At 39.9% G+C, this 21489-nt stretch overlaps 1 protein-coding gene across 1 annotated transcript in view; it reads left to right on the top strand.

The window, feature by feature from the left end:
• ADGRG4 (adhesion G protein-coupled receptor G4) overlaps positions 1–21489 on the top strand; it is a gene marked incomplete at its 5' end in the record, with an annotated part of 147022 nt that overhangs the window by 16363 nt on the left and 109170 nt on the right. The window contains 3 exons of the mRNA XM_062182999.1: positions 10035–16070; positions 17711–17805; positions 19395–19459. Coding sequence (XP_062038983.1) covers positions 10035–16070; positions 17711–17805; positions 19395–19459 — 6196 coding nt within the window. The remainder of the gene's footprint in view (positions 1–10034; positions 16071–17710; positions 17806–19394; positions 19460–21489) is intronic.

Raw genomic sequence — 21489 nt, 5'->3', positions numbered from 1 at the left:
ATGGCAGTGGAGGATGGCCCAAGTGCTTGGGCCCTGCACCCGCATGGGAGACCAGGAGAAGCACCTGGCTCCTGGCTTCGGATTGGCGCAGTGTGCCGACCGCAGTGCGCCGGCCACAGCAGCCATTGGAGGGTGAACCAATGGTAAAGGAAGACCTTTCTCTCTGTCTCTCTCTCCCACTGTCCACTCTGCTCTGTCAAAAAAAAAAAAAAACACTGTAGCATAAATAGCAACAAAATAGATTTATTTATTTGAAAGGCAGAGTTACAAACAGAGGTGGGAGAGAAAGAGAGAGAGAAAAAGAGAGAGAGAAACAGCACACTTCCATCTTCTGGTTCATTCTCCAAATGGCTGCATCAGGCAGGATTAGACCAGGCCTCGGTCAGGAGTCTGCAGCATCACCTGGGTCTTCCACATGGTTGCAGGGGCCCTAGCACTTGGGCTGCTGTCTTCTGATGCTTTCTCAGGCACATTAGCAGGGAGCTGGATCTGAAATGGAGAAGCCAGGACAAGAACCAGTGCGCATATGGGATGCCGATGTCACAGCAACTTAAACCACTATGTCACAACGCTGGTCCCAGTTTGCCCATTTCCTAGCTGGATTGGTTGTTTCTTTGTTGTTGAATTTTTCGAGTTGCTGATATATTCTGAATAGTAATTCTTTGTCAGATAGGTAGCTTCCAAATATTTTTTCCCATTCTGTTGGATGTTTTTTCACTCCACTGATTGTATCCTTTGCTCTGCAGAAGCTTCTGAGATTGATATAGCCCCATTTATTTAGTCTTCATTTATCTAGTCTGTGGCTTGAGGCTTTTATCCCAGAAGTCATCCCTTACATCAATGTCTTGAAGTGTTTCCCTTACATTTTCTTTTTTTTTTAAAGATTTATTTATTTATTTGAAAGAGTTACACAGAGAGAGAGGAGAGGAAGAGAGGGAGAGAGAGGGAGAGGGAGAGGGAGAGGGAAGGAGAGAGAGAGAGAGGGAAGGACAGAGAGGGAGAGAGAGGTCTTCCATTCACTGGTTTACTCCTCAATTGGCCACAACGGCCGGAGCTGCGCCGATCTGAAGCCAAGAACCAGGAGCTTCCTCCCAATCACCCACGCGGGTGCAGGGGCCTAAGGACTTGGGCCATCTTCTACTGCTTTCCCAGGTCATAGCAGAGAGCTGGATAGGAAGTGGAACAGCCGGGTCTCGAACTGGCACTCATATGGGATGCCAGTGCTTTAGGCCAGGGCATTAACCCACTGCACCACAGCACAGGTCCCTTCCTTACATTTTCTTCCAGCAACTTCATAGTCTTAGGTCTTCAATTTAGATCTTTGATCCATCTTTAGCTGATTTTTGTATATGGTGAGAGTTAGGGATGATGTTTCGTTCTTCTACACATGTACCTCCAGTTTTCCCGCAGCATTTATTGAAGAGATTATCCTTACTCCAATGCATGGTCTGGGCACTTTTGTCAAAAACCAATTGGCTGAGCAGGCTCCGAGGCTCAATAAGCTAATCCTCCGCCTGCAGCACCAGCACACCAGGTTCTAGTCCCGGTCAGGGTGCCGGATTCTGTCCCGGTTGCTCCTCTTCCAGTTCAGCTCTCTGCTGTGGCCTGGGAGTGCAGTGGAGGATGGCCCAAGTCCTTGGGCCCTGCACCCGCATGGGAGACCAGGAGAAGCACCTGGCTCCTGATTTCGGATCAGTGCGGTGCACTGGCCGCAGCACGCCTGCCGCAGCGGCCATTGAGGGGTGAACCAACGGAAAAGGAAGACCTTTCTCTCTGTCTCTCTCTCTCTCACTGTCCACTCTGCCTGTCAAAAAAAAAAATCAATTGGCTGTGTGTACGTGAATTAATTTCTGGGTTCTCTATTCTGTTCCATTGATCTATGTTCTATAGATCATCTATGATCTAGGTTCACTTGTTTTTGTCTGTGAATGTCCAATGGCTTCAGTACTATTTATTGAAAAGGCTGTCCTTCCTTTATTGGATTGATTTTGTATTTTTGTCAAATTACTTGAGCATATTTGTGCAGGTGTATTTCTGAGTTTTCTTTCTGTTTCATTCATCTATGTGTTTATCCCTTTGCTGATACCACACTGTCCTGATGCTATAGATGTACAGTAAGACTTAATTTGGGGTAGGATGATTCCTCTCATGTTATTCTTTGTAAATAGGCCTAGTTATTCTATGCCTTCTGCATTTCTGTGAGAATTTAGACTAATCCTGTCCATGTCTACACAAAACCTGTCTGAAATTTTGATAGGAATTGCATGATCGTTGTATATCAATTTGGGGAGTGCTGATGACATCTTTATTATGTTGAATTTTTCAGTCTATGAACACAGTATGCCTCCCCTCCTTTTTTAAGAAAAAGTTTCAACTTTTTTTCTTTAGTATTTTGTGATTTTCATCATACATATGTTTTATTAGGTGTATTCTAAACTTTTTATTTTTACTGGAGCAATTATCAATAAATTGTGCCTCTTATTTCATCTTCTACATGTTCTTTTAAAACATTTAAAAAATTTTTTCAGACAGAAAATTTTACATATTTAGGAATATGATGTGATGTTTCAATATAGCTTTACATTGTGTAATCTCCAATCAGGGTAAACACACCTATCTCCTCAAATACTTTTCACTTTTATGATGAAAACATTAAAATCTTTTCTTCTGGTTTTTTGAAAAATAATATACATTATTATATTAGTAATTATATTAGTAAGTATTATATTAGTAACTCTGCTGTGTAATGGAACACTGGAACATCTTGCACCTATTAAACTGTAACTTGGTACCCATTAAGTAACCTTCCCCAATCTCCCCCTCAATCCTACTTTCTCCAGCCTCTGGTAGTCACCTTTATAGTAAATATGAGTAAAATCATATAGCACTTATCTTTCTGTGCTTGGCTTATTTTGGTTAACATGATGACATATGCTTTCATCCATGTTGTTGTGAATGACAATATTACTTCCTACTTTATGGCCTAATAGTATCCCATTGTGTATATGTATCACATTTTCTTTATGCTTTTCTACACTGATGGAAATTTTGGTTGATTCCATACTTTGGCTACTGTGAATAGTGTCACAATGAACATTGGAGTGCAGAGATCTCTTTCATATGCTAATTTAATTTCCTTTGCATATATGCCCCAAAGTGAGATTCCTAGGTCATATGGCATAGCTACTTTTAGTTCTATGTGGTTGAACTAATTTGAATTCTCACCAATAGCGTGTAAAGTTTCCCTTTTCCCTACAATCTTACCTGCATTATTTATTTTTTATCTCTTTGATAATAGTCATTCTAACTGGAGTCAGTTGGTTTGCATTTCCCTGATGGCTGATTATATTGAGCATTTTTTTCCCATTTATCTGTTCGCCATTTGTATTTCTTCTCCTGAGAAATGTTTCTTCAGATGCTTTACCTATTTTAACTGTATTGTTTATATTTTAGCTGCTGAGTTTTTGAGTTTCTGATATATTCTGGAAATTACTGTTCTGTTTGACATACAGCTTACAGACACTTTCTCCCATTCTGTCACCTATCTATTCATTCTGTTGATTTTTTTTTTTGGCTGTGCTGAAGTGTCTTTGATTTAATCCCATTTGTCTATGTTTTTGGTGTCTTATTCAAAATATTGCCTCCTGTACCAATGTTTTGAAGTGTTTCTTCATGTTTTCTTGTAGTAGTTTCAAGTCTTATATGTAGCTCTTTGATCTGTTTCAAGTTGATTTTTTGTATACAATGAGGGGATGGTGGTGTCAGCATTTAATGTATATATGGCTATCCAGTTTCCCATTATCATTTATTGAAGAAAGTGTTATTTTTCCAGTGTATATTTTTGATAACTGTGTTAAGAGCCAATTGCCTGTAGATGAATGGATTAATTTCTGGAATCTATTCTGTTCCATTGATCTATGTGTCTGTTTTTGTGTCAGTATCATTCAGTTTTGATAACTATGACTCTAGTATGTCTAGAAATGAGGTATTGTGATGCCTTTAGCTTTGTTCTTTTAGGTTGAGATTCCTATGGCTATTTGGGATCTTTTGTGCCTCCATATAACTTTTGGGATTATTTTCTACTAGTTCTGTGAAGAATATCATTGATATTTTGATGGAGATTTTGTTGAATCTATAAATTGACTTGCTAAGTATGAACACTTTAATAGTATCATTTTCTTCAATCCACGAACATGGAAGTATTTTCCAATTCTTTATGTCTTCTTCAATTCCTCTCACTAGTACTTTGATGTAGGTGAGGAGACTCTTGGGGCATTGGGAACAAATAGCTTTCTCAGACCAAGTTCCTTTCAGCCTATGTCTTCTGGTAGGGGTGGGAGACTCAGTCCTGGCAAGGAAGGAATGTGATTCCTTTGGCTGCTTATTGTCAACAGAATATCCATAAATCCTCCTTACTTGTGTTGTCAGGCTTGTCCGATGTCAGAGGAACTCCCATTTGATCCGAAAGGGGAATGAGTCTATTTGGATTGTTTTCTGTTACTCATTTGAGAATTGGAAAACATAGGATCTCAGTTGTTCTTTCATATTAGGCAAGTTGCCCTGAACTATGTCATTCCTCTACTCCTGGGATCTAAAATCAATTTGCTTTCCACCTAACATCTTTTATGATTCTTCTTTGGTTGTCTCTTACATAATTTTCAGTATCTGTAGTTGTGCTTATTGGGGAGGTGCAAAGAAAAGTGGATTTAAGCTATCTTATTCAAGTTGAAGTCTGCACTTACAACATCAGTTCTTGGGCAATGGAAGCTTCTCTCGCTCTCTCTCTCTCTCTCTCTCTCTCTCTGTGTCTGTAGAAGTAGATTGCAGCAAAAATAATGGCGATGATGTGGCTACCATGGTAGCTATCATACAGAATTTTCTTTTCTGAGCAGGACAGGCATAAATTCAGTGGAGATAAATGCAGTATTTAGGGATCCCCCCAAAAATTCCCACCTCATATGGAGAAAGAAAAATTGGTGTGGCAGAAGTACAGTGAACTTCACTCATTAGAAATGATGGGAGCACAGAAAGTCTGAATTACTGAAATTTAGGAAAATAAAATTACATGTAGATGAAGACAAAAAGGACACCAATAAACAAAATAAGTTATCAAAAAATTTATGTGATGATACTTCAAAAATTCATGAAAAACAGAATTAAATGATGAGTGTATATTGGCACAGAATTTTTGAAATCCGTGTATAATTTCTTTGTAATATATAATACATGTTTCCATGAACTTTTTTAAAAAGGTTTATTTATTTATTTGAAAGTCAGAGTTACACAGAGAGAGGAGAGGTAGAGAGAGAGGTCTTCCATCTGATGATTCACTCCCCAGATGGCTGCAACGGCCGGAGCTGCGCCGATCTGAAGCCAGGAGTCAGGAGCTTCTTCCGGGTCTCCCACGTGGGTGCAGAGGCCCAAGGACTTGGGCCATCTTCTACTGCTTTCTCAGGCCATAGCAGAGAGCTGGATCAGAATTGGAGCAGCCGGGACTAGAACCGGCGCCCATATGGGATGCTGTCGCTTCAGGCTAGGGTGTTAACCAGCTGCGCCACAGTGCTGGCCCTTTCCATGAACTTTTTGAAGACTCCCTCATATTCACTATCAGCTTACATTACAAGCTAATTGCTTTGAGCATGTTAGTTAACCCATTATAATTAATTGCTAGACTTAGGGTTCGAAGGCATCTTTAATTCTATAGATCATGGTTTTGAAAATCTGTTGTTTGATTGGATTGTCTTTGTCTGGGATATGAACAATTCTTGGGGGCAGGTATTTCAGAGAATGGCTGTAATTTTCTAGTTGGGCTAAGAAGTTCAGTATTAATGTTTCTGTCTAGCATTGTGATTCTCTCCTGTTAGGTTTTGTCTCAATATTTTGGGGGATTGCTGTTTTTACAGTGTTCAGTACTTGTAGAACTTGGCTTTCAGCGTCTGGATTTGTTTCCCTTTAGTTCTTTTGAGGAGATTCTCTTCATTTCTTTCTCCTGGGTTTTGGGGGCTTCCATGTAAACTGAAGTCATGTATGTATGGATGGTAAATACTGAAGTATTGCCATATACTCTTGTTTCTTCTCTAAATGTTTTGTCTATGAAAAATCTCATCTTCTCAACATTGCCCTACTTTGAGCCTCATCTGTAAATGAGAAGATTGAATACAATCTCGATGACCTGGTTTTGTGGTTTTAATGAATGAAGAGATGAGTTTCATTAATAAAGATGCTAGAGGAAAAGTTTGATATAGCAGAACTCTAGGAAAAAAACTTGTATCTGGAAGATCCAATGGTAAATTTACTGAAATATACAAATCCAGACTTCAGGTTAAAATGGAACAATATAAAATAGATTATTTTCTATAAAATCTTTGGTACTTAAAATATCACCTGCTTGGCAATTTTGTTCAACTCAGTTGTTTTATTTTTCAAAATATTTTTTAAAAAGATTTTATTTATTCATTTGTGATGTAGAGCTACAGAAAGAGAGAGGGAGAGACAAAGAGAGAGGTCTTCATTCCTCAAATGGCCGCAACGTCTAGAGACGAGCCAATCCGAAGCTAGGAGCCAGAAGCTTCCTCTGGGTCTTCCATGATAGTGCAGGGGACCAGACCTTTGGGCTATCTTCCACTCCTTTCCCAGGCCATAGTCAGAGAGCTGGATTTGGAAGAGGAATGGCCAGGACACCAATGGGTGCCCTTATGGGATTCTGTCACCCCAGGTGAAGACTTAGCACACTATGCCACAGCTCCAGCCCCTGTTCTTCAAAATCCTATTTTTTTTTTGAGATGCTCACTGTAAGTGTTAACAACTGCTATATCTATAGCTTAGCCATTTCTGATAAAAATGCTATGTCTAACTCCCATGTCTTGCCTTCTAAATGAGTTCCTCTTTACTTGTTATGTTTTATTCTAATCACACTCTTTGAATGTTGTATCAATGAAGATAACTTAGGCTTTTGTAATATTTAGTGATTTATTGTTTTCCTAAAAAGTGAATGTAACTCAATCATTAATCATTTGTAAAGGAGTAGGAAGGAACTGTGTACTCTTCTCTCAACAATTAATGCATTTGTAGAGAGTGATTCAGGCTCTGTCTTGCCTTATTCCTCAAATGTGCTGGAAGCGACACTTTAACAGAGGTTTGCTAAGCCAATTGGCTGGGGAAAATCCATCTGCAAAAATGCAAACCAAGATTATGACAATTCTTTTACTTGTTGTGGAAAAATTTTAAAGCAGGAATCTTGAAATAAATATTATGCTGCTGAAATACTCCAGTTTCATGATAAGGTCAAACAGACAGTAAATCTCTGATAATTTGAATACTGTTATAAAATTAAGTAAAAGGGTAGGTGTTAATGTAATTGATTTTCCCCCTTTAAAATGTGTGCACCTGGCCGGTGCCATGGCTCAATAGGCTAACCCTCCACCTTGCGGCGCTGGCACACCGGGTTCTAGTCCTGGTCAGGGCTCTGGATTCTGTCCTGGTTGCCCCTCTTCCAGTCCAGCTCTCTGCTGTGGCCCGGGAGTGCAGTGGAGGATGGCCCAAGAGCTTGGGCCCTGTACCCCATGGGAGACCAGGAGAAGCACCTGGCTCCTGGCTTCGGATCAGCGTGGTGCGCCGGCCGCAGCGGCCATTGGAGGGTGAACCAACGGTAAAGGAAGACCTTTCTCTCTGTCTCTCTCTCACTGTCCACTCTGCCTGTCAAAAATTTTTTAAAAAAATGTGTGCACCTTTATCAGATTATCTGTAGAGTCATTTGCAGGTTTCTGGTCATCACTCATTCCATTTGTTTATAACAAGAAATTTCTAAAGAATATCTTATACACACCTAAGGATTTCTGGATAGGCAACTTTAGAGTAATGTTAATGCTCAAGACAGTGAGGCAAGTTAGTAGGTTGTCTACCACCACAGTTATTCCCGCATCATAGGCAATATGCTTTACAGGTGGATAAATCAAAATTCCAATTTCTCTAACGTCAATATGCAGGATTTCATTGTGAGTGATTTAAATCAGAGAAAGATTATGACTCAGCCTTGAATTTTACTATGCACCGTTTTCATTTTACTGTTCTGCCACCATCCCAAATTCCTCTTATTCACATCTGAACAGGGCATTTTTATTCTAAGTGAGGCTGCCTTTCCAATTTTCTTATTTCTATGAATACCACTACTATCCTCTGAATTGCCCAAAAGCAATATTTGAGTTCTCGGAAATTTCTCTGTTGTCTTTATCTTTTAAATATCATTGTTCCACAACTTGTCAATTCTTTCTTTAAAACAAAACTGTAGGATTAGGGATCTTAACATTGCCTAACACTAGCCTAAGCCTTCATTACTGCGTTAACTTAGAGATATGTATTCAACATCTACCATGTTCCAGGCACTGCACTAGGCACTGAGGAGAGCAATGAAAGATGAGGTCCTTGCCCATATGGTCCACTGAGGAGGACGGACATTAATAAACTCATACAAACACATGTAAAACTGTAGCTGTGACAAGTACTATGAAAAAGTGGTATGACAGGGCCGGCATTGTGGCTTAGTGGATTAAACCATTGCCTGTGACGCTGGCATGCCTTATGGGCATAAGTTTGTGTCCCAGCTGCTCCACTTCTAATCCAGCTTCCTACTAATGGCCTCAGAAAAGCAGAGGAAGATGGTCCAAGGGCCTCTGTTACCCACGTGGGAGATTGGGGTGAAGCTCCTGGCTTCAGCTTGGCCCAGCATGGGCTATTGTGTCCATCTGGGGAGAGAACCAGTGGACGGACGATCTCTCTGTCTCTCTCTCTGTCTCTCCCTATCTCTTTGTAACTATACCTTTCAAATAAATAGAAGAATCTTTCCAAAAAGAAAAAGAGATATGAGATGCCAATAAGAGCCTAGAATACACTGTTTGATTTAGCTGCAGAGGTCAAGGAAGGTAGGCTTTCCTGAAGAAGAGACACATGAACTGTGATCTGTAGAATGAATAAAAGTTAATCAGTTGGAGAAGGGTGGGAAGGACTGTTTTAAAGATTTATTTATGTATTTCAAAATCAGAGTTACAGAGAGAGAGTGAGCATCCATCTGTACCTCAGGTGCGTTAGCAGGGAGCTGGGTTGGAAGTTGAGCAGCCAGGACTTGAACCGGAACCTGACAGCTTAATCTGATAAGCCACAGTGTTAGCCCTCTGAAGGGACTTCTGAATAGAGCAAATAGCATCCTCAATGGCCTCGTTTTGGGAAAGAGAATGCCAAATATGTAAAAATGTATACATTATATACATATTACATATAATACATACATACATGTATAATATGTTCAAGAAATTTTAATTCTAAGATTCGAAATAAAAGCATTTTCAATCTATAGTGTTTAAATGAGTGATAGAAATTTAACCAAGTCAAAGTCAAGTCCACTATATTTTGAGCACTTACTGTGTTCCATGTGCTACTCTAATATTTTATGCACTTTAACTCATTTGAGTCTTACAGCAGTTGTGTAAAGCAGCTGTTATTGTAATCCTCATACCACAGAGGAAGAAGTTGAAGTACAGAGGGTGAGTAACCAGTGCAAGGTTACATAATGAGTAAGTGATGGAGCCATGGTTTAGAATTACATCTATTTGATCCTCTCTTTCAGAAGATTTTCAATTACACAATTTAGTTTGTTTCATAGGTATAAGATTATTCAGTTACCTATTTCTTATGTAATTTTTGGTAGCTGTGTCTTTCAAGGAATTGTTCTTTTTCCAAAGCTAATCCTCTTAATTAGTGTACTACTCTAGCATATGTCTGTCTTCTAGGAGTGCCTGTATATTTTATGGAGATACTGTGTAATTGATGTACTCCTACTACTCGCTTAACCAGGTTGATATAAGAAACATACAGAGATTTCAGAAAGTAGAAAATCACCCTAAGGAAAACCACAAAATCAAGTGACTTGATTATATCAGTGATACTTAAAATGAAAAGAAATTACAAAGCTTGTTCTTAAAGAATTGTCCCTGATTTCTAAGGCTGAATTTAAAGTAATATATGCTTTCTGATTTTTTCAGTTGTTTCTGAAAATATGACAATTCAAGAAATGAGTACAAGTCTTTCTCAACAAGTAGAGCTGACAACTCTGTCCCAAATTACTGGACTAGAATCACGTTCCTCCACAGTGATGTCTAAAAGCATGCCTGTCTTTGCAAATGGTTACACAACCACATCATATTTCTATACAACATCTCCATCTCTGGAAACAATGACTGCACCTAAACTTTTTAAGACATCTGTGGTAGAGACAGCTACATTGGCAGCAGAAGTTTTGTTTGCTTCAGCATACTTCACTCTACCTACCCAGAGTACCTCCACAGGCAAGACTACCAATTCCATAAAAATAACTATAGTTCTACCTTCAGAAAGTGCAAGTACAACAAAAATGACTGGTGCCATGGACACTGAGACCTTTTATCCAACTATGGCTACTAATTTCCCAACCACATCTGGATTTATCAAGAATTCAATTATGTCCCAAACTCTAGCAATCGAATTTCAGTCAGCCATTATGAGGCCAACATCTTTATTCTCAACCATTGAGTCAATATCCATATCTACAACATCTTGGCCCAAACATAGAACCATAGATATTGGAGCACTCTCCACAGCTGGATGGGAATTTCTTGCATCTGCAGCTGCTGGGGATACATCTTGGTCAATAGTAGAACAGGCTTCATCTACAACTGCTCACATTGGGACTGCATCTACATTCCCATCTGAGTCTGTGCTCATCTCCACTGTTGCTCTAGGGGATTCTGTATTTCCTAGAAATCAGACAGCATCTACCTTGGCAACAGCTGATACAGAAATAGCATTTTCAGTTCATTTGGTGACACTCCCAACTAGGCCTAGTCAGATCACACCTTCCCTAAGAACAACTAAGCCAGAATCAACAACTGTAAATGTGCAGGGCATTTCTTCACCTACAGTGGAGGGTGCCATGTCTAACTCCATGTCAGAAAAGATCTCTTTTATGGCCCTTTCTTTTGTGACACCCTCCACATTCACAGGAACACGGAGTTCACAGCCAGGTATTAATTCTGAGCCTACACACATAGCCTTAAGTCCTGGAATCCCATTTACACCTACAATGGCTGAAACTATACTTTCTCCCACAAGCACAAGGCCAATACATACCCAGAATACCATCACAGGTGGTGAACACATGATTACTCTGATTTCCTCTAGGTCAGTTTCCACATCCAAGGCATCTGAGTCAAATCTCACATCAATAACTGATGAATATGCCCATCTATTCTCCACCAATGAGACTACCTGGACTGCCAAACCAGACCAGAAATCTATGAAAACAACCAACTTACTGACATTTGTGCCTAGTGAAAATTTTACATCAGCATCCCATGGGAGTACTACCAATACAGAACATTCATCCACAGCTACTAAAATTATCACCCCACCAGAAGCATCCACAGAGGGTGTGGCTACCAGTACCATTGATGCTACAACAGGCAAATATACAGTGGCTCTATCCAAATTGACATCTCCATGGTTTGCTAATTTCTCCACAGTTCCTGGAACCCCATCTGTGACTAATACGCCTGAATTTAAGCTTACTACCTTACCACTAAAATCCAGCTCTATGTCCACAGTAGTAGCAAATGAACTTTCTTTAATAACAAAAGGGACCATTGTTCCACCAGTAGGCATAATATCTACCCTTGCTAATGTTAAACCAAATTTTTCTACTAAAGACAGCCCTTCTGAGACTACCCAAACAGAAACAAATGGTACAAGTACATTTGGAGATACAACAGTGCCTGTGCCAAAATCTGCAACAACACGAAGACTCAATGCTACCATGACAAAAGAAATAATTTCCCCTTATCTTAAGGGAAAATCAACTATATCAGCAATAACTGAGGTTTCTCCATTTTCAACAATGCTGGAAGCGACAGATGAATCAGCACAAATGATAACTGCTTCTGTCTCTGTTTTTCCTTTTCCTGTTATAGAAAAGTTGACCACCCCATCAGGCAATAAACCTGCAACTATTGAAGTGAAAGAAAGTTGGCTTTCAACAAAACTGATGAATAGCACACCTAAGAATTCATACAATGCAACTACAGAAATTTTTAATTCCATCCATATCTATTCAACACCTTGGACTTCAGAGACACCTGAAGGGAATTCAAATCCATCTCTCAATCCTGGGAACACGCAGACATTCCCTGAAGCCCTGGGTGCTTCCACCACAAGGATATTTGGGACTAGTTTTACCACTACTCCTACAGACAAGTCAGCTATGTCCTTGTCTGCTAGTATCTTACTTCCATGGTCTTCAGCTACTCTTCCCTCAGCAACTCTTACACCTGTTAGCCACATGTCCTCACTGCCAGTTAATGTCTCTGCTGTCACTTCTATGATGGTGTCTGACAAGATCAAGGTGATCATGCCTGAGCCCTCTACACTGGCCAGGGCTTTGTCTATCTCTGTGCTCTCAGATGTCTTGACTCTGTCATCAGCTACAAAGACCAAAGCATTGGTACCACCTTTGGCTCAGACTGCTTCTACACCCAATGACACTCTGCCTACCCACAGTGACTCAATTCATACCACTACAATGACCTCTGCCAGGTTGACACTCATAGAAGTGCCCTCTCTGGCAGAAAATCCAGTCCCCTCACTGAGAACCCCTACTCCTGTTACAACTAAGGCTGAGACCACCCTTCTCTCCACTTCAGCTGCCATAGTAACTCCATCCACATACTTTGCTGTCTGCTCAAAACTCCCTCCTGACAACATTTCTAGTGTGTCCTCCACTCCTGTGACTTCAACTAAGTCTGAACTGGTGGTGACTCAATCCATATCTCTGGCAGAGGAGACTTCTACCTATGAACCAAGCTTCCCATATAGCCTCAGTGCCAGTGAAAATGTTGTTAGTCTGACTACTGGCATCACAGAAACTTCTGCTATTGATAGGACCAAGCCACTGCCCACCTCTGCCCACAAGCCTGCTACCTCCATAGACATCCATACTTCTCAATCTTCCACACATCAGGTAGATGCGCAAGTCTCCACCCAACTGGAGACTGGCCTCTCTACCTTATCTTCTGATGAAGAGCAGATGATCACCTCCCCAGGAAAAACTCCTAGAACTATGGAGGTGACAGAAATGTCCCCATCAACAAATTGTTTTATTTTCTACTCCCAGGGCATTTCAACATTGGAAATGTCAGATGCAGGATTTTCTGAGATCCCCCAGATCTCCAGCCATCAAACACATTCATCTTCAGAGATTCCACTTGGAACTCCACCTAACGGGGACTCAGTTTCATCTTCCATTCCTGGGAGCCCACAGACTATACCTATCTTGACCTCAAGTAATACCGTAGATGTTCACCTTTCAGAAATGTATACCAGTCACAGGAAAACAGCTCTCCCTTCACAAGATCTTACAATCATCACTTTGTTGCATCCTGAAAAAGAAAGCACAAGTGCCCTTTCAACACATAATCCCAGGACTATGGAAACTGTAGTCAGCTCCACCCCTGTGACTCAGCCTATCTCATTCCATCTGGATACTTCATTTGTGGATACCACAACTTCCAGGACAACCAGAATATCAAATTCTGTGAACATCAACATAATTCTTTCACACTTCCTTTCACTTAGGACTCAGCCTGGCATGATTTCAGTTGCTCCTTCCATTTCTGAAAGCACACATACTTTTCCCAAGCCTTTGTCTCCTTCCACTACTAGAGTTTCTAATGCCAACTTTACAGTGATCACTACTGATGGGACCTCTTCAGCCCTTTCCATTCCAAATGTACCTACAACACTTCTTGGAAAGGCCTCTAAGACAACATCCAATCCTATTTACCAGATGTCCTCATTGCCAGTTAATATCACTTTCCTGACCTCCAAACAGGTTTCTTGCACCACTGACATGTTAATGACTAAGTCTTCTAAAACAACACACACAGGTTGTTTGAAAAGTTCCTCTATAGACACTTCTGGGCCTATGTCTGAGATGCCCTCAGTGTCAGTTAATGACTCTACTTTCTCATCTACAACAGTTTCTTCTGATACTTCCTCATCAGCTGGATCATCCTCTATATTATTGTCTTCAATTACCCCTAGTACTACAATGACAATACAAACATCTGCATTGGATGTCACACCTCTGGCTTATGCTGGACCAACTTCAAAAAGTACAATGACTTCCTCTGCTTTCACTGCTTCAGAAACAACAGAGGTATCTTCCAGGATAACAGCTGAATTCCTTTCCTTTTCAACAGAGCCAAATTTCCCCTCTGTGAAAACTATTCCAATGTCTACTGTGACTGAGATAGTGACTCCATTTGTAGACATCACTGCCTCCTCTTTACTCAGTTATAAGAACACGGAAGCTATTTCCTCAATTCCAAAGACCAAATTTTCACCACTTCAATCAACAACCCAACAATCATCACCAACAGATGAGGCTGCAACAGCAGGCATGTTACCTGGAATTGCTAACAGCTCCCTATCCACTCTAAGCAATGGTAGAATAACAGCTCAGCGAAGTACTTATTCCACAATGGCTGTCCTTGAAAGTGTACTTTCACCTACTCCTTCAGATAATCTTCATACTTCCTTGAACTTTCAGGTTTCCCCACCTTCCCCATCTTTGACTAGCTTTAAGAACACTCCTGGACCCACAAAAAATATAAAAGGTGCCACCTATACTACAGGAAAGATGAATTCTTTGTTAGAAAATACTTTCACAGCTGAACTACCAAAAAGTGCTACATCTGTGAACATCCCTGTTTCATACCCTCCATGGATTCCATCCAGTGCAACTCCATCCTCTTGGGCATCATTTTCTTACTCACCTCATAGTACTGAGACCGAGTTCTCTATTACAAATATTTTTTCTCTTCTAACATCAGAAATGGTTGAACTTCCACTTCTGGGAATAATAATTACATCTAATAACACCCAGTCTCTTCCTATGACTTTGTGGAACACACTCACAACAAAAGATTTTCAGTTTCCAGTTTCCACTACTACTTATGCCGCTACAACCAATAAGGTGGAAACAGAGCCTCTATCCCTTGCTTCTGGGTCTTTGTCAACATTCACAGCCTCTCAAATGGACCCAGTATTTAGAGATGTTAGGACGGTACCATCAATTCTTATATTAGAAATTTTTCCTACCTTTGGGCTTTCTGGGGGCCCTTCATTATCAACATCTTCAAGAACTAACCCTACCACTTTGGCTGATATTAAGAACACATTTGAGAAAACAATCACATCTGGAACTCCTAGGACCACATTCTCTTCAAGTTCTTCTGATGCCACTTCAAGATCTATAATCACAAAGGTCACTACACCTGTGCTGACTTGTATCTTACCTAGTTTTCCTTCAGGTCCCCCTCTGACAACTGTATCTAATGCTCCTCATGTTATAACTTCCACTACAGTGGAGGGCTCAAAATCCACATTTAGGACTTCTGACATGATACCAGCACACCCATTCGCCAACTTTACAACATTACCCTTTGTTACTAAAAGCATATTACTCAGCAAGACCACTCCTACACATACAATGGATGATATCACCACTAGTGTCCCAATTTTTCTCCCTATGTCTACAAAATTCACAGATGACAGTGTATGCATTTCTACATCCCCAGAGGCATTGCCCAGAACTACTGTGAGTGCTGATCACAGGACTTTGTCCCAATCTCCATTCTTTAGTACAATGAGGATATCACCTTCTACAACTGACTACCCCCTATCTTTTGATTCCATGCATTTGCCTAGCCCCACAATAACATCTGCATGGAGCAGAATACCAGCTGCATCAGCATCCCGTACTTCAATTTTTTCTAAGCCCACACCGGACTCCCCAATAAATGTAACCACTGCTATTTTTGCTGCTACTGGATCCTCATTTTCACTCATATCCACTGGAGAGACACATAATTCTATACTGACTGTGTCTCCATTAGTTTTTTCCTCTTTTGAGACAACCTGGATGGACTCCACCCTTTCCTCTCCGTCTACAGAAGCATTGACTTCACTGATTGGCACCAAGTGCACAGGTACTGTTCCATTATGCAATGCATCCCTAACAAAATGCATACCATGGTGTCTCCAAAGTGGCCAGTTATCTGAAAACAACAAAAAAAGAAGGTGTTTCTTATTTTCCCAGACAAGGGTACCTTGTCCAAACACAGAATTCTCTGGTCATCTTTTTTGTCATTGCTTTATTGAAGTATAATTCAAATATGCCTTTTCACTTAACAAGATATTTCTTTTTCAAAAGTATTTATTTATTTATTTACTTATGCATTCATTTGAATGACAGAGTGACAGAGAGAGGCGAGCCAGCAAATGCTCCCAACACCCAAGACTGGACCAGGCTAAAGCCAAGAACCAGAAACTCCATCCAGATTCCCCATCTGCATTACAGGAACCCAAATACTTGGACCATTTCCCCCTTGCCTTCCCAGTTGCACTAGCAGGAAGCTGTATTGGAAGTGGAACAGCCAGGACTTGAACTGGCACTCTAATACAGGGTGTCAGTGTCACAAGTGGCAGCTTAACCTGCTGTACCACAGTATCCACCCCCTTGGTATGAAATTTCTCGGCCTCCTTTCCACCCATTTTGTTCTTGGTGTTCTGACTATAATGCTGCCATATGAACATGGACTAGTAACTCTGCCTTACCATATGGCCTTAGGGTTGATCATGTTGACCACATACCAGAGAAGACCAGAAGTTATCCTGTCCTGCTATTTGAACTCCTCATTTGCAGGTGTCAGCCTTCTCCAATCCCCACCTCAAGCTGGCTAAGAATGCCTATTCTGGCCAGGGAGTGTTTGCCTTCCACAGTATTCAAAGTTTCAATGTTCCTTCAACTTTCGGTATTCCAAAACAGAAATTTAATAAGATATACAAAAGGAGGGGAATAAGAAGAGAAAAACCGCCGGCGCCGCGGCTCACTAGGCTAATCCTCCGCCTTGCGGCGCCGGCACACCGGGTTCTAGTCCCGGTCGGGGCACCGATCCTGTCCCGGTTGCCCCTCTTCCAGGCCAGCTCTCTGCTGTGGCCAGGGAGTGCAGTGGAGGATGGCCCAAGTGCTTGGGCCCTGCACCCCATGGGAGACCAGGATAAGCACCTGGCTCCTGCCATCGGATCAGCGCGGTGCGCCGGCCGCAGCGCGCTACCGCGGCGGCCATTGGAGGGTGAACCAACAGCAAAAGGAAGACCTTTCTCTCTGTCTCCCTCTACTGTCCACTCTGCCTGTCAAAAATTAAAAAAAAAAAAAAAGAGAAAAACCTGAAACAAAATGTAAGACATAGGAAGAAAAAAATAGCTATTTTTTCAGGACAAATGATCTTATGACATGTTGTTCAGCTTAGCCATGAATGGACTAGAAATCTGCTGGACAACAACAAAAACGGAAAATTTGGGAGATTTGTAGAGTGCCTATCAACTGTAGAAATCATGTAACTTCCCAAATAACTGAAGCAAAAGTGAGATGGTAAAATCCTATTTTTTTTCTTAGATATGGAGCCAAAATCGCTGGTTCTTGACTTAGAGTTAAGTCAAACAAAGTTTAGGAATAAGATGTCATTATTTGGTTTGCTTTAAAACAGAGAGAGCCTTTGATCAAATTTACAGTAGTTGACTTTCTTGAATGAAGTGAATTAAATTAACCTTTTATTTTTAATTACAGTTTCCTTCTATAATGTTGAAATGAGCTTCTCTATCTTTGATGAAGAGCCAAGGATCCTTATTACCAGTCTTATTCATGAATTTGCAGAAGACTGGGTAAAATAATATCTTGAATATTTATGATATATATATAAATATGTGTGAATATGTATATTTGTGACAAATATTGAGTCAATTAAAATAAGGCCTTCTCTTTTTTTGTACCAGTAACCCATTTCATGGCTAATTTGTCTTAAATTTGCTGCAAATCTATCTATTCTATACTTAATACCATGGGAGATGTTTGCAATCTCTTCCACACAGCCAATGTGGAATGATTTTATGAAATGTTATTATTTGTGAAGATCTATACATTTTCCTCCACTGACACAAATTCTGAGTCTTTGTCAAAGTTTCCTATTTGAGGAAAGGAAATAGCAATGATAACAATGTCAATATGGTATCACATTTAAATATTTTTTCTGAATTTTATTTTTTTCTCTATTCAACACAATGAATGTTTTATTCATCCTTATGTTTTTCTGATAGTAAAATTAATACATGTTCTGCAACAAATTAGACAATGGCATCTAAAACACAAAGTAAGTGTCCTCTCTGATACTGCTCCTTGCGTTAACTCCTCTTAATAGTTCAGGGTACATTCTCTTAGATTTTTCTGTACTTGTTATAACATAGATACATATGTGTTCTTTTACAAAAATAGTTAGAACCATACTAATTCTGCTGTTCTTCAACTTGCTTTATTCCCACACCTAACCATGTATCTTTGAGCATATTTATGTTGCTAAATATAAAGCTACTTCATACACTTTAAGAGATGCCTATCTGGTTGTAATATAATGTATTTTTTTAAAATCCAAATATCCCTTGCTGAAGCTTTGGTTATTTCTATTTCTCCCCTATTTAGAAAGAATGCTGAAAATAATGCTCTTGCAATAAAATTCGGGGTTATTTCCATAGGATAAATTCCTAGAACTGGAATTAGTAGATCAAAGGACATGAACATTTTAATAACCATCATTAAATGGTCTCCCAGATAGTTGATACCAGCTTGCAGACCTCAAGAGAATGATCGTATCTGCTTCTATTCTCCCTCTGTCAACACTTACTTTCAAGTGTACATGACATGATTTTAAGGGCTTGAAAATGAGTTGGTGCCATAAAATATATTGCGGATTGGATGGCTTAAAGAACAGATATTTGTTTTCTCATAGTTCTGAAGGCTGGAATTCCAAGATTAAGGTGTTTGCAGAGCTGGTTTCTGCTGAGCCCTCTCTGCTTACCTTGAAATGGCTGCTACCTTCTCCCTGTGTTCTTATATGGTCTTTCCTGTGTGCACATGCATCTTTGGTTTCTCTTCCTCTTCTTATAAGGACACCAGTCTCAGTGGATTATGGCCCAACCCTATGACTTCATTTAACCATAATTGCTTTCCTAATGGCCATACCTCAAAATATAATCACACTAGGGTTAGGGTGTCAGCATTTGAATTTGGAGGGGAGAGGGCACAATTTGGCTCATAATACTTGATAAAATGTAGACTGAAAAACTGAGTGGAGCAGATGGAAATGCTGGGCCAGCTGAAATAATGAGTGCAAGCTTAAAGATCATGTAATCCCAGGTGATTTTGCTGGCTTAAAATAGGGGAGTTGGAATACTAAAATGGATTTTTTTGTCTTTTACAGTTGAATTCTATATTTCAAGACAGTGAATTTTCTCTTGCTAATCTGGCTATCCAAATTAAAAACAAGTATGTGAATGACATCTATTGTGGGTCGAAGGGCAAGCTGAAGGCATCCCGTAATTTTTCCTATCCAGAGGGATTTCCTTTGTTTGCATCCTTGGGGATTTAGATTTACATTTGTAATGTCAATTCTGTTTGGAATTTAAAAATATGTATAATGTGTATCATTACTGGAATGTAATAATACACATATTATATATGTGTATATATATACATTACATATAATATATTACATATAATATATTATAATATATAATATATTATATATTATTATATATTATATAGTACATTATATAATATATGTATATATACACACACACATATATATGTATATATTACATATATACATATATACCGGAGAACAAAACTGAAGAAAATCAATAGGGAAAATAGTGGAATTAAACTGAATTACCTCTATTGCCCCCTTACTCTCTAAAATTTTATAATTGTGTGACTTAAAAAAATATTTCCTTAAAGGGATGAAGGGCTAGGAATAGCCAACGCATGAAGGTTTAGAATGCCTTTAATTTTGGGTGATTAATTTTCAAGAATTAGCAATTCCAAAAGGAACTTGGAATGTTTACAGTGAGGAATATCTACAAGTTAAAATTTGTTGGGGACACACATTTCTTTTTTTAAAAAAGATTTATTTTATTTATTTGAAAGGCAGAGTTAGAAAGAGAAAGAGAGAGAGAGAGGACTTCCATCCACTGGTTCACTCCTCAAATGGCTGCAACAGCCAGCCAGCCAGGACTGGACCAGGCTGAATTCAGAAGCCTGGAGCTCCCTCTGGGTCTGTCACGTGGGTTCAGGGGCCCAGGCACTTGGACAATCTTCCACTGACCTCCCAGGTACACCAGCAGGGATGCTGTGTTGGAAGAGGAACAGCTGGGACTGTTCCTGAACTGGGGCTCATATGGGACACCAGTGCTGCAGGGGGTGGCTTTACCCTCTAGGCCATAGTCTTGGACCCTGAGGGGAACACATTTCTAAAAGTGATTGCAATGAATTGAGCCAGCAGTGAGTAGTATCAAGGAAACCATGGTAAAGGAAATTGGTCATCTGAGAAATGGTTCCTCTGCTCTTGCCCCACACATATGAGGGAACTTCAAAAAGTTCATGGGAAATGAAATTGAAATATGTTTATTTTGTTGCAGAAATGTTTGAATGTCATGTATAATTTTTTCCATAATATGCATTTTTCAAGAACATTTTGTAAAGATCTCATATATTAATCTTCTGTAAAAGGGACACCAGAAGAAGTGCCCCTTTGAAAAACAGATATGCTTCTGTTAAGCCACAGTAAGCTGAATTTTAAAACAATAAATGTGACTACTCATCCTCTTTTCACTGGGATTTTTGTTCCTTTTACACTTTCAAATACAAATAAATTCAAAAAAGCTCATAAAAGTGGATGGAGGTAAATCTATAATATATTATTGTGTATTTTTAGGTTATTGTCTTAATTGGTTTAGTCAACCATAGTTATCATGAACTGAGTGGATGGGAAACCCATGTAGTAGCACTGTCAGGTCCTGGCAAGAGCCTTCTTTTTTCTGTGTCCTTACATGGTAGAAAGCAGAGAGAGGAAACGCTCACATGTCTCTATTTATAAAGGTGCCAATTCCATTCATGAGGGTTCAGCCCCCATAACCTACTCCCCAATGGCCCCTACCTTCTAATACCATCACATTGAGAATGAGGTTTCAACATATGAGTTTTGAGAGGACACCAACTTTCAGTCCATAACATTTATTAAAAGGGAATTGGAAATTTCTTGTATATACAGCATTCTTTCAAAAAATTATACCTGTGGGGTTGCTCACTTGACTTAAGAGTTAACATGCTATGTGCAATGCTCATAGATTGGAGCCCTGGATTAGAACCCCAGTTCTGCTCCCATTTCTAACTTCCTGCTAATGTGCACCCTGGGAGGCAGCAGGTGATGGCTCAAGTACTTGAGCCCCTGCCATCCAGGTGGGAGATCCAGATTGAATTACTGGCACCTGGCTTCAGCCTGACCCAGCCCTGGCTAT

This window comes from Lepus europaeus, chromosome X, assembly GCF_033115175.1.
Source record: "Lepus europaeus isolate LE1 chromosome X, mLepTim1.pri, whole genome shotgun sequence".
NCBI classification, from domain to species: domain Eukaryota; kingdom Metazoa; phylum Chordata; class Mammalia; order Lagomorpha; family Leporidae; genus Lepus; species Lepus europaeus.
Note: the sequence above shows the minus strand (reverse complement) of the source record. Positions and strands in the feature narration are given on the sequence as shown.